The sequence below is a fragment of the Hibiscus syriacus genome, unplaced genomic scaffold (genome assembly GCF_006381635.1).
Source record: "Hibiscus syriacus cultivar Baekdansim isolate YM2019G1 unplaced genomic scaffold, ASM638163v2 tig00116965_pilon, whole genome shotgun sequence".
NCBI classification, from domain to species: Eukaryota; Viridiplantae; Streptophyta; class Magnoliopsida; order Malvales; family Malvaceae; genus Hibiscus; species Hibiscus syriacus.
In genome coordinates, this window is record NW_024063490.1 from 5,405,111 (window position 1) to 5,421,968 (window position 16,858).

The 16,858-nt window shown below is 32.5% G+C and overlaps 2 protein-coding genes across 2 annotated transcripts in view; one reads left to right on the top strand and one right to left on the bottom strand.

Annotated features, from left to right (window-relative positions):
• The first annotated feature begins 995 nt into the window (after positions 1-995).
• Positions 996-3,052, top strand: LOC120191133. The gene is made up of 4 exons (XM_039194125.1): positions 996-1,079; positions 1,154-2,104; positions 2,223-2,297; positions 2,363-3,052. The coding sequence occupies exons 1-4, from the start codon at positions 996-998 to the stop codon at positions 3,050-3,052; spliced, it is 1,800 nt and encodes a 599-aa protein (XP_039050056.1).
• A 303-nt stretch (positions 3,053-3,355) lies between these two features.
• Positions 3,356-16,858, bottom strand: part of LOC120191323 — a 48,625-nt gene continuing 35,122 nt past the window's right edge. The window contains exon 6 of the mRNA XM_039194292.1: positions 3,356-3,499. The gene's annotated coding sequence lies outside the window, so the exon portion shown is untranslated. The remainder of the gene's footprint in view (positions 3,500-16,858) is intronic.

Here is a 16,858-nt window from a genome sequence, read left to right on the forward strand (position 1 = left end):
CGCTCAGTCTATTCCCATGAAGGTGGACATGCTCTATGTATGGAGGATTGACGCAGGATGGTATAGAGCCAGATAAATTGTTTCCAGAAAGATCCAAAAATTCCAAGCCATTCAATCTGCAAAACTCTATTGGAATAGAACCCTCAAAACTGTTGTTAGACAAAGCCAATCTCCTCAACTCTGACAAGTTCCCCATCCATCTTGGGAGCTTTGCATACAACTTGTTATTACTGAGATCAATTTCCTCCAGTGAAGTTGGAAACTGAAAAGTAGAGACATCAACATTGACCATCTCTCCAGAAAAATTATTTCCATCCAAATATATATTTGACAACCCATTTGCTTTGAGAATCGCATGAAGTACATTTTCGCTGAGGTTGTTATTTGATAGTCTCAAGCAGTAAAACCAGCTTTTCATGATCAACTCTTCCGGTACTCTTCCAGACAATTGATTGTCTGACAGATCTAAAGAATATAAATCCATCATGCCACTTAAACAAGGAGGGATGTTACCTTCAAAGGCATTCTTAGATAAGAATAAGATTACCAATTGTGGATAAATTGAACATATGTTGGATGAAATCTGACCTTGTAACTTGTTATCAGATATGTCAAATGAAGCTAAATTAGAATTAGGAACTGATGGTAATCTGAGATGACCTTTAAAAGAATTACCATTCAAGATGAACTCCCCTAACTTCGTATTGTTTTCTAACAACCAAACTGGAAATGTTCCACTGAAATTGTTTCCAGAAAGATCCACAAATCTCAAGTCATATTGGTAGTGAAGGAAGGTGGGAAGTTCAAGACTGAGTTCTTGAGATGTTATGCAGTTTGACAAATTGATCTCTCTTAGCTGGAACTTTGGGATGGGCGTAGAGGAGGAAGGTTCCATTACCAAATTGTTTTCAGCAATGTAGAGGAACTTGAGGTTTGGTAAATTTGTAAATGGAACCAATGACATTGGAATTTGAAAATGATTTCTTGAAAGATGGATGGATCTAAGTGATGTAAGATTTGTTAAAGGAACTAGATTTCCATTGAGTCGATTGTTAGACAAATCTAACTCACCAAGTGATGTAAGATTTAGGAAGCGATAGTTGATCATTTGGCATCTTTGTGTGGATGTTCTGTGAGTTCTCTGCCGTTTAAGTACTTGGGAATTCCTTTAAGTGCGGATCCGAGAAGAGTGGCAACCTGGGACCCGGTTATTGAAAAATGTAAAGTTAAATTGGCAAGTTGGAAAAGTAGAGCATTGTCTTTTGCTGGGAGAGTTGTCCTGATTAACTCAGTCTTGTCAACACTGCCTCTTTATTATATGTCGATTTTCAGTGCCCCTAAAGCAGTAATATCAAAGATAGATTATATTAAAAGAGGATTCTTACGGGGGGTTGAAGGGAATAAAAGGAGGTTGTCAAGGGTTAATTGGGGAAGGTTGTGCATTCCAAAAAAACATGGTGGGGCGGGAGTTATAAATTTGAGGGTGAAAAACAAGGCGTTGCTAGCTAAATGGGGATGGAGGTATGCCACTGAAAGAAATGCATTATGGAGGTCAATAATATGCCATAAATATGGTTCAGGTGAATTGCCATGGATGGTTAATTTAGGAAACATAAAGGACGCTTCGATAACATGGAAAGGGATTATTAGCAATCTGCAGAGTGAAGAAACCGAAAAGTGGATGTGTGGTAATTCTTTTCGTTGGCAAGTGGGTGATGGGAAAATTGTTCTTTTTTGGGAGGATGTTTGGTATGGTGATAAGGCACTAAGGTCTAGATACCCTCGTTTATACAGGCTCGTGTCCAGAAAATTTATATCGGTTGATGAAATGTTTAGTGCTGATGAGTGGTTAAGCCAAGATCTTCCAGCTTTGTTTAATAGGCAACTCTTGGATAGGGAGCGTGTTATAGTCCACAGAATTAAAGGAGAAGTTGATAGGATTAAAATCATTTCTTACGTGCCTGATCGCATCTTATGGGTTCATGAAAACGATGGAATTTTTAAGGTTAAGAAACTGTCAGAATTGTTGATGTGCAATGGTAATTTTGAAGATGCTGATTTGTTCTGCTACGATAAAATTTGGAGGCTTAAAATTCCTCCAAAGGTAAAGTATTTCTTATGGATGTTAAAATTGAATAGGGTGCCTACAAAGACTTTCCCCAGAAACAGAGGGATTTCTCTGACTGATATCGAGTGTTTGTGTCCGTGGTGTGGAGATGCAGAAGAAGATGCGGACCATCTGTTTGTGTCCTGCATTTTCATGGGATGTTTTTGGAATGCATTCTGCAGATGGTGGCGTATTGCAGGACGAAATTTTATTTCTGTCGATGATCTATTTGAATTTTGCTTTCAGTTTCAATAGAAAGTGTCAACAGTAGTGGCTTGGCATGTTAGCTTTGCAGCAGCGCTCTGGAGTCTCTGGTTGGCTAGGAACGAATTTGTCTTCAGGGATAAAGGTACCATTATTAAAGACATTATCCTTTTTGTCAAGATGAGGGCGTTTGCCTGGTGTAAGGCGTTGAAGGTTTTCGAAGTCCTAGATGAGAAACGATGGTGGGATTCTCCTGGGGATGCAGCAATTTCAAGTGAAGCAAACAGAATTCTGAAGACTGTATGGCAGCCACCTAAATTTGGTCAGATGAAGTTCAATGTCGACGGTTCAGCGACAAAGGATGTTGCAGGTTGCGGGGGAGTGCTAAGGACAGCCGAGGGTTATGTTGTGGCAATGTTCTTTGGACCGGTTGCAGAGATAAATTCCGATTTTGCAGAACTGTCAGCAATTAAAAAAGCTTTGGAGGTTTTTAGCGAATCATTGTGGTGTGGTAAGGTTGATCTGATTCTCGAATCTGATTCTACAGTAGCGTTGAATTGGGTTCAAAATTACTATGTTCGACCATGGAGGTGGGGTTCTACCTTTCAACAGTTTGATGAAGATGCTTTGAAGATTAGAGAGGTTAAGTATGTTTTCACGCCTAGATTATCAAATGGAATGGCAGATTACTTGGCCAAGTTGGGGTCCAGGAGAGCAGTAATGTTTGCAGCATGTTGGTGAGAGGGTCGTTTGGAACCGTAATGTTTTATTCATTTGTCCAGTATAGGAACTGGATTGTTTAGATTTTCAGAGTCAGTTTGTTAGGGGGATCTTGTACCAAATTGTTGTAGTGAGCTTTTGAGCTTTTGAGCTTTTGAGAAGTGTTTTCTTTGTGTATTCTTCAAGTGTGGAGTACTCTTTTCTCTCATTTAGGATTAGGGGTTTTTTTAATGAGACTCACATTTGGAGTTTCGCTGATTCTCTTTTTTAACATAATAAATCATTCATGTTGCTGAGCTAAAAAAAGTGATGTAAGAATTGTTAAAGGAACTAGATTTCCATTGAGTCGATTGTTAGACAAATCTAACTCACGAAGAGAAGTCAAGTTACTCAAACAACGAGGAAGCATCCCTTCAAGTGTATTCCAACTTGCATCCAATATTTCAAGCTTTTTTAGATCACACCATCCTGAAAATATTATAAATTTTGTAATAGAAATTCTAATTAAAATTGGTTTGAAAAAAATATTAAATAAAAGAAAGTTGATGAAAAAAATATTGAAGAGATACATTCTAGAAATTATATGGGTAAATTATACATTTAGTACATAAACTATCAATTTTAGTACTTAAACTTTTAAATTTTTCAAAACCTTACCTAAGTTTTAGTTTTTTTTTCGTTTTAGTACCCCTCGTTGTTAAAAAACTTAAACGATTATTTGCACGTGGCACCATTTTTAAGGGTAAATTGCATCATTTATCACCCTCAACTATCTTCTCACTCTTATTTTGGACACTAAAGTTTAATTTTTCTTAATTTAATTACTTAACTTTCAAACTACTCCTGATTTAATCACTCAAACTTTTTAATAAAAAATGTCATGTCACAAAAAATATTAATAAATATATTAGTGTGATTAAAATGGGAGTAATTTGAAAGTTGGGTAGTTAAATTGAAATTTTTTTAACTTTAGTACGAAAATATATTATCCCATTATAAATGCATGTTTAATGCATAAATTATAGGTTTAATTCTCGTTCTTGAAATTTAATCATTTTATGTTTCTATAATTCAATTGTATTACCTTTTTATTCATTCCAAAAAAATATATTATCTTTATATTATTTGAGTTGGGACGAAAATTTCAAAATTAAAAAAAGTATAGATTTAAAATGTGTATCATCTTTGATAATTTTATGTTTAAAGTAAGATATTTATTTGTTTTGTCCTTTACTTTCCAATTGAATAAAAATTATTTAAAATATAATTATGAAAAATGTGTTTCTACTATAGAGTTAACGTGTAGAAAGTAGGGGTGATTATTAAGCGAGTTGGGCAATGCTTGACTTGTTCTCGTTAAAAAAAATTGTTGTTCAAATCAACTTAATGCTCGTTAAGCTCGTTAAAATTTTGTTTGACTCGTGCTCGTTAAGAAAACTTGTGGCTCATTAAGCTTGTTGCTCGTTAAGCTCGTTGCTCATTAAGCTTGTTACTCGTTAAGCTCGATGCTCATTGCTCGCCTCGTTGTTAGCTAAGCTCACCGAAATTTTTACCTTATTTTCTTAACTATATGTAAAATCTACTAATATTATATAGAGCTAATATAAACATAAATTAATAAATTTAATAAAAAATTATCAAAAGAGTGTGTAAAGCAATTTTAAAGTCTAAACTCCAAAGTAACTATTCACAAATACATTAAAATAATAAATAAGATTTTATTTCTGAGTATGAAATAATTTTGTATCTTTTAATAGTCGGAGGACTAGTCATATAGTTAGGAGATCATTTTGTAACTTTTAATAGTCGCGAGACTCGATAAACAATATCCTATAGTCGGGAAACCATTTGTATATTTTACCCAAAATTTTAATTTTGTTGACAAGAAAAACAAAATCTCTGATATCTTTAAAGTAAAATAATTATTTTTTTCAATTAAATAAAAATTATGTGAAATTTAATTATGAAATGAGATTTTACTTTATAGTTATCGTGTTGAAAGTGTTGGCTTTGTGGAAAATAAAAACAAAGTCTTCCTTTTTATTTGATTTTATACACAAGACTCGTACTTAAATTGTTGTAATATTTTCTAATTTTTGTCCGACATTATGGGGACATTGAATTTGACATGAATGGTTGAAATTTGATCGATAAAATATTGCATAAAGTCTTAGTTCGTGGAAAATTTAAGTCTTTTAAGTATTTTACACGCATTCAATTGGACTTTTGGGTAAAATATACAAAATGTCTCTCGACTATAAAACATTGTTTTATCTAGTTCTATAATTATTAAGTTACAAAATTGTCCTTCAACTATAGGGCGATGGTTGTTGAGTTCTTAAAACGATAAATTTGAGGACTTAAACAAATAAGTTATCTAATCGAGTTTATCTGACTAAGGTACCTTTTGTTAAGACATTTAAAAAGATTGGGGATTGAAGTTAAAACATGTAAACAGGAAATCACAATATACAATGATAATTGAACATTCCTATACAATGATAAAACTATATTAAGACCAAGGCTATCAGCTTCCTTTCCACAAGGATAAGAGCTTTATTCAAACTGCAAATTAAACAAAAGACTTGCAACAATTCATCTCAAGAACATTTGAAACAATCAGATCAAAAGATCAAATTTTCTTTCCTTTCCTTGGATCAGCACGAAACAACTTCAATGAAATCTTCATGGCAGCTAAGCACAAATTTTGGAGATGTGATACACAATGAAATTTCCCATGGTTGAATAGCGACAGGTAGTGACGCACTTCCCAACGAAAGAAAACCAAGTTCTTCGCCAATGTGGATTTATGTAAAGCACGACAAAAAACTGTCAACAACATCACTACATAGGAAACCACAAAGCTCACATAATAAACATACTAGTCAGTGGTTGATGTGGCAGCTGATGTGGTGATGATGTGGCAGGTGACGTGGTGCCCAATCAGCAACTTCTAGAAGATTCAATCAACAGTGGCGTGGAGAAGGAGACTTAGTCGAATTTTTATTTTAAATTAGGATTTATCTTATTTTTGTTTTTAGGAATTATCTTTAAGAATTATCTTTTGATTTGAATATTATTTTCTAGGTTTTTTTAGGACTATAAATACCCCATTGGGGTAAGCCTCTAAGCATCGATCTTCATTTAGAATTTATTCTACTCTTGTTTCTTTCTTCCTTTAGATTTATAAAAGTTTTTCTTTCTTTTTATTTTTCTTTCAAAATGCTAAGTATGGTTTCTACCATGCTTAGTTAAGTTTTCTATAGCTAAGGGTTAGAGCAATGACTCAATTCTAAGTCATGAGAATCAAAAAGCGCTTCACACCCTCAAGGATTACATTTTTAGTTTTCGAAAATCAAGGATCGATAATCAACCATCTTTTTATAATCAAGGCGATTTCATTTCAAAAAGTGCACGTTGGAATTGAATTTCGCTTTCAATTAATAGTTGGGAGGAAGGATCGACCTGTGGCACATTCGACTTCCTATGAACACACTTAGCGGCGGTCCGCTAAGGGAAACTAAAATTGGGTTAGATTCTCAATTGAGACGATAGAATCTGAGTCAGGTTTTTCCTAAATTTAAAAGCGTTTAATTAATAAGCGATTGTTGCTATTAACTCACAAAGAGTTGAGATCTGAAAATTGATTTTAGATTCTCAATTCATTTGAGAGAAAAACAAGTTATAGGGGTTAAGCTCTATAGACTGTAACCGACGTGAGCATATAGGTAAAATCCTATTCAAGGATCGATTTAAATCGAGTAAAAAGCTTTAGCCCAAGGCTGATTTTTAGCAATTGAATTTTCACTTAAAATTTACTTAGTTTACTTTCTTTATTTTTCTTTCACATTTTACCTTTTATTCCAACTTTCAAATCCCCCTCTTATTTTCTTTTATAAATCACGCTTGAAGCCAGATCAAAAGTGAGGAAATCGTCAAACTCCTAATCCATGTGGATCGGCCCTTACTCTCACTATTCTACTTATTCTTATTTATTTTATTGAGATTAAGGCTATTTATTTTGACATCATAATGACGCGTGTCAATAAGGAATTAGAAGGCTCATAAGGAATAAGTATTGATTCAGTGATTAATTGAAAATATGATAAGCCTCAAATCCATTAAAATTCTAATTATTTATTTTAAAGGTCAAATAGTGAGAATACTTAGATAAGAAATTACGGAAATACCCTTACGGGGTAAAATGATGAAAATACCCTTAAAGTGTAAAAAGGAACTAAATATTACTGTGATTGTGAAAACGACATGATAACTCATATTTTGTTCCTTTTGAACCTTTGAATCATCGATTGAATTCTCGGTCTATTGAGAAACCCTGAAAGTCAGCTTCTACCTTTAAAATCTATATTACGTTGAACTTCTAGTTCATGAAGGATTATCCTTGAGTTTTGAAATGATTGAATTGCCCTTGGACCCTAAATAATCAAAATATGCTCAATCCCCAAAACAACCGAAATAACCCTGAATATTGAAATGACCTAAATACTCTCATGATCTAGTTTAAGGAAATGTTTGTGGACAAGTTTTGAAAGTACCAGTGAAGCATTAAATATTGTATCGACCTCTAAAGGTTATAGATATGACTGATAACCATTGTTTTGCTATCAAAATAATTTCGGCTTCTTAATAAATAGAAAGGAAAAGTATTATAGAGAAGCAGGGTCGATCCACATATATATGGTTTTTGTGATTTAGTTAAACTCTTTGATTTATAGGAGAATAAAATTCCCGATGAAGTTGAAAAGATATAATAAAATAAAATAAATAATAAGAAATAAAAGGGAAAATAATAAAATAATAAAGTAATAAATAATAGTAATAAAGATAAAAAGGGGTTTTTAAAAGTTGATTTTAAAATAAAAGATAAGAATTAAAATAAAACAAAAATAATTAAATAAATAATTTAAAGAGATTGAGATAAAGAGAAACTTATAGTGAAAGTAGCCTTAGACTTTAGCTTTGCCTCAAATTCCTCGGATCATCAAAATAGATTTTTACTTCAAGATTCACGATGGCTTACAAGGACAATTCTTCGTTGCCAACTCGGATTGTGTCGTTTCAACAATGACTGATTCCGATCTCACTTTCCTCTTAGCAAACAATTTTGCTAAATGTGTTCTTAGGAAGTCGAATGTGCTTCAATAAGCCAATCCTTCTTCAAACGTGAACCATAACAACATCCAAACCAATGTCGAAGTTGTTTTGATTTGAAAAGTAATCTTAGAAAATAGAGAGAGAAATCCAAAGCGATTTAAGTACCTTACAATTCTCACGTTTGGAATTGATCATTCGCTTTAGCCTTCGGCTTAAAAGAAAATTAGCTAAGCATGAACAAAATCATACTTAGAATAATTGTTGAAAACAAAATTTAAAAGAAAATAAAGAAGTGTGTGAAATATAGAGAGAAAGCTAGAGAGAAAAAGAAGATTTATTCTTAGACGAGAGAAATATGTCTTTAGGCTTACACTGAGAAGGTATTTATAGCCTTCAAATTCCTAAATACAAGCTAAAGATAATTCCTAAAATAATATCTTCAATCCTAATTAAAACACTTAAAACTATTTAAACTAAAATACCTAAAACAAAGATAAAATAAAATACTATTTAAAATAATATCCTAAATCCTAATTGAAATACTAAAACTTATTTAAACTAAAATACCTAAAACAAAGATAAAATAAAATACTATTTAAAATAATATCCTAAATCCTAATTGAAATACTAAAACCTGATTAAACTAAAATACTTAAAACAAGGATAAAATATAATGTTTAAAATATTATCCTAAATCTTGAGTTTAATTCAAATCTAAATTGCAGAAACGTGCGGCCAATCCACTTGTGCTTCTAGAAACGCTGACTGGATATTCTAGAAGGTGCTGACATCATTGCCTCGTCGGATGTTTCATGCCCGAATTCATGCCCACTAGTCCAGATTTGATTCCGAAAATAAAAAAAATTACAGAATTCTATCCTTTTAGTGCAATTTCCAGAATCTAACGTCCTACACAGAAAATGAATCAAAACGAACAAATAAGCCACAAAAACCAATGATTAAGGAGTAATTTAAAAGCAAAATATTAACTAAATTAAGCACTTATTAATGACCCAAGAACATTGGTCACTCTGGATATTATTGCAATTTAGGATAATATAAATACCACTGGAATACTAGTTCAGTTCTCAAGATCCGTTCAGCGATGACTTTGAAGGTGATCAGTTCAATTAGTGCAGTCAGTGTTAAAAACTAAAAATTATTAAGGTATCTTGGTTTAAATGATTTTCAGGTATCGCAATGCTAGGATTTGTTCAGTTTGAGTGGACCCGGGATCCTGGTAAATCGAAATGAATCTTGAATACCGTAAATCATCATTTCACCCTTATTGGATTAAGTTACTAAGAATCCACCAGAAATCAAAATGTCTGAAATACTCCTGATGACATAATTAATAGAATCGGTCTGGTTATATCTTAAATCTTAGATTGTCCTGATGTAAAGGTTCCTGAATACTTTCCTGATGCTCATGAATCATATATGACCCGGAAGCATCAATCTCTAAAAGTCTGATTAGCTCTGTTAGTAATTGAACTCTTCTAATAGGGACCTCGTTCTTGAAATCCAATCAATTTTACGTAAGTTCATGTTTTTTATTCCTAATAATTACCTAGTGCCTCTGAAAATATATGGATCCTTTAGTGTGTTCCCTATACACATGAATATTTTCTCTGTTTATAAAAAGTATGTCTCTTATATTTGAAATAAAATAAGGTTTCTGATCTCTGTTTTCTTATCTCTATTTTTTTATATCTGACTTTTGAAGTTGGATACATCTGGATCCTGATTCCGATATTTCTGTTTACTGGTTAACCTGTTTTATATTGGGGTACTATTTGAGATATATTATGGAGTTCTACAGCTTCAGCCCCGATCAGGCTGGTAAATCCTTACAGACCTAAGGCGACCCTTGGGTAGGCTCATGGATGGCTCCTTTGCTTTGTGATTAGGGTAAATCCTTATGGACCTGGGGGCACTCCCCTCAGGTGGCTCCTATGCTTCGGCTAGGGTAAGTACTTCTGGACCCAAGGTGCTCCCTTAGGTTGGCTCCTATGCCCATTGGGCCTAGGGTAAGTCCTTATGGATGTAGTTTTGGGGAACTTCATATGGAGTGTTCGGTTGGAGGATATTACAATGATTTTAAAAATCCATTTTTCTGAGATAAGCTACAATTTTTTTTAAACTATGATTTCATTTATTATGGTTTTGTGGAAACACACTAGACGTCCTATTCCGATCTCTTGAATTTATCTCTCTAAACGTTTCCTCTAAATTGTAAGTCTCCTGAAGGTTACCTGAAGATTTAATAATGAAACCTCAACTCATTACTACGACTTGTATATGTCTGGATAACTATGGAAATTTCATGCTTTGCCATATATCTATTTGAGTTTTAGAATTCATATGGTAGTATTGTATTATTGAGCTTCCCCAAAGCTCACTATGTACTCACCATTTTAGGTTAAAGGAATTGATTTGTGCATCACCAACATTAGTATGGGAGTTCCTTCGGTGTTGTTTACCTAGTATAATACATGTATAATCAGGAGGCATGTAGGACATAGTCTGTTTTCATATTAGAGTATGGAAAATATGTTGATATTGTATATTATTGAATTCTGTTTTGTCTTCCGAATAATTCTTGAACTTTTATTTTATTTATAAATTATTTATGCTTTGAAACAGTTTAAGAAAAATTTATATTTTCCTGAATTTTTAGAGTGGGTCACTCAGTGGTCCTAATGTGACACTTCAGATAGGATCAGGTTACCCGTATCTATTTAGGGGTGTTACATGCAACTAGCTTTCAGATCGTTTGTTCTATCATCGGGGATATGGTCCTTTTTATTTATCTCGGTATATGCGTCAATTTTATAATCTCTCTCTAAATCTGGATTTATTTCTGAACTCCGTTATTTTTCTTCTTGTCTTTTTCTTTTCTCTCGAAGCATTTGTGCATGGATTCTTCGGGCTCGTTCTTTGATCTCTAGGTCAAAATCTACTAATTATCCTGGTTCTTCCTGGTCATAAATTAAAAATAAAAGAAATAAATCAGTAACTTGCCGTTAGACCCCGACAACGACGCCAATTTGAAACATTTCGTTCTTCGTATCAAAATAATTCCTTCTCAAATAATAGATAAAGGAAAACAACGTAGTAAAGGAGAAGTAAGGGTTGATCCCACATAGACTAATAAAACTTCCTCGGATCATCGAAAATGGTTTTTACCTTGGGGTTAACGTTGGTTAATTAACTACAAGAATCAATCCTTATGACTATCCTTTGTATACCGAATACCCAAGTGCAACCTTTAATTTTGACTTTGGAAATTAATCTAATCAACATCAATTATTGTAGATCAAGAACCATTTAAGTTCGTAAAAGACCAACTCGGTTTATGTTGTTTTAATAATAACAAATGCCGATCTCAATTCCCTCTAAGCTATCAATTTGCTAAATGTGTTCTCAGGAATTCGAATGTGCTTTCAATAAGACGATCCTTCCTCCCACACGTTTAATTGTAACAAAATACTGACTGATGTTAATCTTGGCTTTAGAAATCGTTTTGATTTTTGAAAATAAGCGCAAGAAATTGAGAGAGATTTCCAAAGTTTATTCAAGTGCTTTTCAGTTCTCACGTTGGAATTGAGTCATCGTTTTAGCCATCGACTTAAAAGAAAATTAGCTAAGCATGACAAAAGTCATACGTAACATTTTGGAAATGAAAACTTTGCAAAATAAAAAAAAAGTAAAACTAGATGAGAAAATTTTATAAAATAAAAAAAGAGTTTCGATCCCAATGATCTGAAAATAATAATGAATAACTAAAAGAAAGTTGATTGATGATTGTTTAGGTTTCCCAAGAGGGAATTTATAGCCTTCTCAAGTCCTAAAGATAGGCTAAAGAATAAAAAATAATTGTTTAAATTTAAATTCTAAAAAGATAATTCCTAAACTTGAATTTTAAATGCTCCAATCATCCATCTACCTTCTGGAAGCTGCTGACTGGACCTTCTGGAAGCTGTTGACTGGATCTTCTAGAAGCTGCTGACTCAATGCGATGTCAACATTTAATGCCCAAATTCATGCCCACTGTTCGAGCCTTGATTTCATAAAAAAAAGTGTTGTTTTTAGTCATTTTAAACATATTTTCCAAAAGTCATTGCCCTGCACAGAAATCATGTAAATACGACCAAATCATCAATAATAATGAACAAACGATGAGTATTTAAGCATAAAATGTTGCACAAAATAAACACTAGTCACCCGCTACCAAGAAACCTGATCTCTCTTTGATCTAATCTCGTACCAAATCTTCTTTGTTCCCAACTGTCGCTAATCAATACCCAAAATACCACTTACCTCCTTCAAAAGTCCACGAAGGGAGAGCATTTTCTTTAAGCTCCAACTAGCATATCCCTGTAGTTCAAACTCCCAAATGTGCCTCCCTTTAATAACATATGCCCTAACCCAAGCAACCCACAAGGACCCCTCGTTAGCAAGAAGCTTCCTCAGTACCATAATGGGGCAAGATCTATTCCAACATGTCAGGTCCTTTACTCCAAGACCGCCTTCAGCTTTGAGAGAACAAACACACTCCAAACTCACCTTTGCACCCGCCGCAGGCGTGTCCGCACCCTTCCAAAAGAATCGCATGCACAATTGCTCCACCTTTTTCACCATCGCTTTAGGCAAAACAAGCTGCCTACTCCAAAAATTTGTAATACTATACAATACATATTGTATTAACTGCAACCGCCCAACATAGCTTAGCTTCCTATTCTCGCAATGCCCCAATTAAGCTCTAATAGAAGTTAGCAGACTCTGACAATCATTCTCTAATAATTTTCGAGTTACAAGCGTAACACCTAGGTAGCGGACCGGTAAAGACCCAATCTTGAACCCTACTCTTTCTTCAATACGATCAAAATCTCCCCACGGAAACAACACAAGCAAAAAGATCACACTTAGCAGCATTAATTTTCAGCCCAAACATGTCATAAAATTTATCCAACACACTTTGAACTCCCAACACCGAATCCATAGTCCGTTTTGCAAAAAATAAGCAAATCATCCGCAAAGCAAAGGTGCGTCAGCCGCACTTTCTTACACTTTAGATGAAAACTAAAAATTCTATTCGTCGCAGCCAAATCCAACATCTTTGACAACACATTTAGAGCTAGAACAAACAAGTATGGCGAGAGCGAATAGCCTTGCCTAAACCCTTTTGCTCCTTCAAAGTAACCAACCAAGCGATTGATAAAATACAAACTGAACTTTTATTGTGCCTATTCCCTCTAAAAATCCCCAATAACAAACTAACATCAAACAGTCATCGATAAAATACAAGGGAACTAATAGTTTGTATTTCACATGTAAGTTTCATCAAGATATCTCTTTTAATTTTTTTTAATTAAAGTTACCAGAAGAAGAATTGAAATTTTGTTCATAATCTTGAAACTGAACTTTTACGTTTCTTTGTCATAATTTCAGACGGATTTTGCTAGACTATTTTTGTTATTTCGATCATTTACATGTTCCTCGTTTTCTTTGTATGGTATACTGTTGTGAGATAAATAAATGATAAATTCATCGAATCCGAGTATTAAACATAATTTGGGAATAACACAGTATCCCGAGCAGATGATGTAGTTAGAGTTCTATAATCTAATTTTTCTAAATTTCCGGTGAACCACGAGAAAATGACGAGTCAACCAACATAGTCCAGTTTTAACATCTGGCGTTGGACTATGAAAATCAAAAAATGAAGAAATTGAATAGTTAAAGTTTAGGGCTTAAAACAATTAATTTTAATTTTGTAACGTATACTTCAAGTCCATCTTTACGTCAATATGGTTGACGAGGACTTAATGAAGTCCTTGATGGAGACTATTGGGTTGTTTTTCTAAAAAAATAATATCAAATAAAATGCTTGAAAATTAATATTTAATATTAGAAATAGATATTATTGGCTAGATATTCTTGGTAGGGATCCATGAAGTTCCGATGTGAACAGATTTAAACATTTAACCCAAGGATTCAAAAAGCGGTCGAGTAATAGAATAGCAGTCGATATATAATGATAACAGTAATATTTAGAATTATTATTACGGAAAATAGTGGTTTAAAACAAAACCACACCAATAACAATGAATGACAGTCGCAATTTAAAGAGTAGTGATTAAATGTGATAATAACGAGTCGTTATTCTCGATATTGTTCCGCTATTAATTTTTTTAGAAAAGGTCAGTTCCTTTAAAAAAAATTCATGATCGCAATACCCACAATAACTTCAGTCATGTTCATAATCAAGATAAACGCAATCGTAATTTAAATCTCTAATTTAACCTATTAATTCTACTTATCCACTATTAATAGTCTGATTTTATTTAACACCACTATTTTACACTAACGATTTCAGATACCTCTACTACTATTATACAGTGACCGTTTTTTTAGTGTTCCTTAATATAATTATATGGGTTAGTATCCACTTACACCTAATGTGAAACTCTTAGTTTTACACCATTTTAGGATTGTTAGATGAGAAAAAAAATCAAAGACTGAGATTAATTCATTTTTCCGGTGAATATCTTCTTATTTCTTATTGTTAATCTTATCATTGGGTTTCCCCTCATCCAACGTTGATATTTTAGGATAGATAAAATAATTGACATTGTTTTTACGAAATATTCCGTCTTTTTTAGTTAAATTAGATTAAATAAAATAAAAAATTTGTGAGATGAGAAGAACAAAATAAAAATTTCAGGTTGAAATGATTAAATAGTTAACGATTATGGTCTTAAAAGAATTAATTTCAATTTTGTAACGTATGCTTCAAGTCTATCTTTATGTCAATATAGTTGACGAAGACTTAGTGAAGTGTTTTTCACCTTTTTTTTTTTTTTTTACGTCTTTTTTATTTTCCAAGTCACCTTTCCTCTCAACTCCTTCCCTATTATTCCACAAATTGGATTAAAAAAAGGTGGAAGGATATTTAAAAGACTTGACAGTATTTATGTGCTTTATCTACGTTTGTGAGACGATGTGTGTTTGTTTTAGAGGACTGAGAGACATTTTTTCTCTTCAAATTGGAGGAAGACTTACATTCAAGGTCTTACATAATTTCTAATTGAAATTAGATAATTTATTTTTATTATACTCTAAATTAGTGGGGGTCATAACTCTCACCTAAACCCAATTTCAATTAGAATTTATGTGAGCACGATGTTGGTTTTTTAGTACACAAATTCAATGCTAGAGCTGATGGATCAAATTGGCTTCCATATAACAACTTGAACAATGGTCGATGAGTGATCAAAGTAGGAGTAAAACAATCCATGTCATTGTAAAGTGATCAAAATAGGAGTAAAATAAAAGTTGAGTGATTAAATTGGAAAAATTAAAAGTACAGTGAGTGAATTTGGAGAGAGAGTAAAGTTGAATGATTAATTGTGTAATTTACCCTTTGTACATTTACATAGTAATGAAAAAAGTGCCCAAATTTATATTAGATTAGCATGAACTGCAATGCATCTTTGGGGTGTACTCTAGCATTCACATTAAATATACCCTATCTCGAAAAATCAGCCATGATATACTCTATCTCTCTCTCTCTCTCCTTTTTTTCCATTAAATATTTTCACATTTCCAACTATTAATTTCATTCATTTATTTTTACTCTCCTACGATCCTAAAAGAGTTATATATATATATATATATATATATATACTCTATCTCCTTGTTTTTTTCATTAAATTTTTTTACATTTCCGACTGTTAATCTCATTCATTTATTTTTACTCTCCTACAATCATAGTAGAAGAGTTATATATATATATATATATATATAGTAGAATCTATATGGCAGGAACAAAAAATTTAAGCACTATTAAAGTTTACAAAATAGTCTCTTGATTATAGGATGTTTCTTTGTTATGTCTTCTGGCTATTAAAAGTTTCAAATGACCACTTAATTATTCATATGTTCCGAACTCGCCTTTTTTGTTAAAAAATAGCATTTGTTTGAGCTGGACATTTATCTATTGACTAAGACCGTATGTATATAAACGAATAATCAAACCATAAAATACAACTCAAATTGTTATAGGCTCATATTTCATCATAACTCAGTCAATAATTTAATGTTCAACTCATATGATCGTCAATTTTTTAATAAAAAATGACAAGTTTGTAACATACGAATAGTTGAGTGACTATTTTATAACTTTTAATAGTCGAATGAATCAACAAAGCGGCATTCTATAGTTGAGGATTCATTTATTTTTAATAGTTATAGGACACAATAAAGTAACTTCCTATAATTGAGATACTATTTATACCTTATCTAAATTTTAAATATATTTGCATATTCATGTCAAAACAGTATGAAAGCAATCATGGTCTTTGTTCACATTTATTTGTTGCAATTTCAAAACACTTACATGAAAGCAAAAGCTAGAAAGAAGGCAGACAACAATGCATTATTGAGGAAAATAATGGAATATTACTCTTTATAAAGGTAAAAAATAAATAAATTACGAAAAGAAATTCAATAGTATATCGACTTAAAATGCTTTTGGGTCAACACTTCACACAAATTTGAAGAAACTAAAGGAAGTCTTGGTCAATATCCACATATATAATAAAGGTTTGGGTAAATTACATATTTAGAACCAAAACTATCAGTTTTGGTCTGTTTAGTATCTAAACTTTCAATTTTTATTCAAAACCATACCTAAAATTTATTTTT

What these genes read in the sequence shown, in the direction of transcription:
- LOC120191133 (XM_039194125.1), top strand. Translation starts at nt 996, where the DNA reads ATGGATCTAAGTGATGTAAGATTTGTTAAAGGAACTAGATTTCCATTG. An exon ending in GGCTTAAAATTCCTCCAAAG is followed by an intron (nt 2,105 to 2,222) that starts GTAAAGTATTTC and finishes GTGGAGATGCAG; the next exon opens with AAGAAGATGCGGACCATCTG. An exon ending in TGCATTCTGCAGATGGTGGC is followed by an intron (nt 2,298 to 2,362) that starts GTATTGCAGGAC and finishes CAGTTTCAATAG; the next exon opens with AAAGTGTCAACAGTAGTGGC.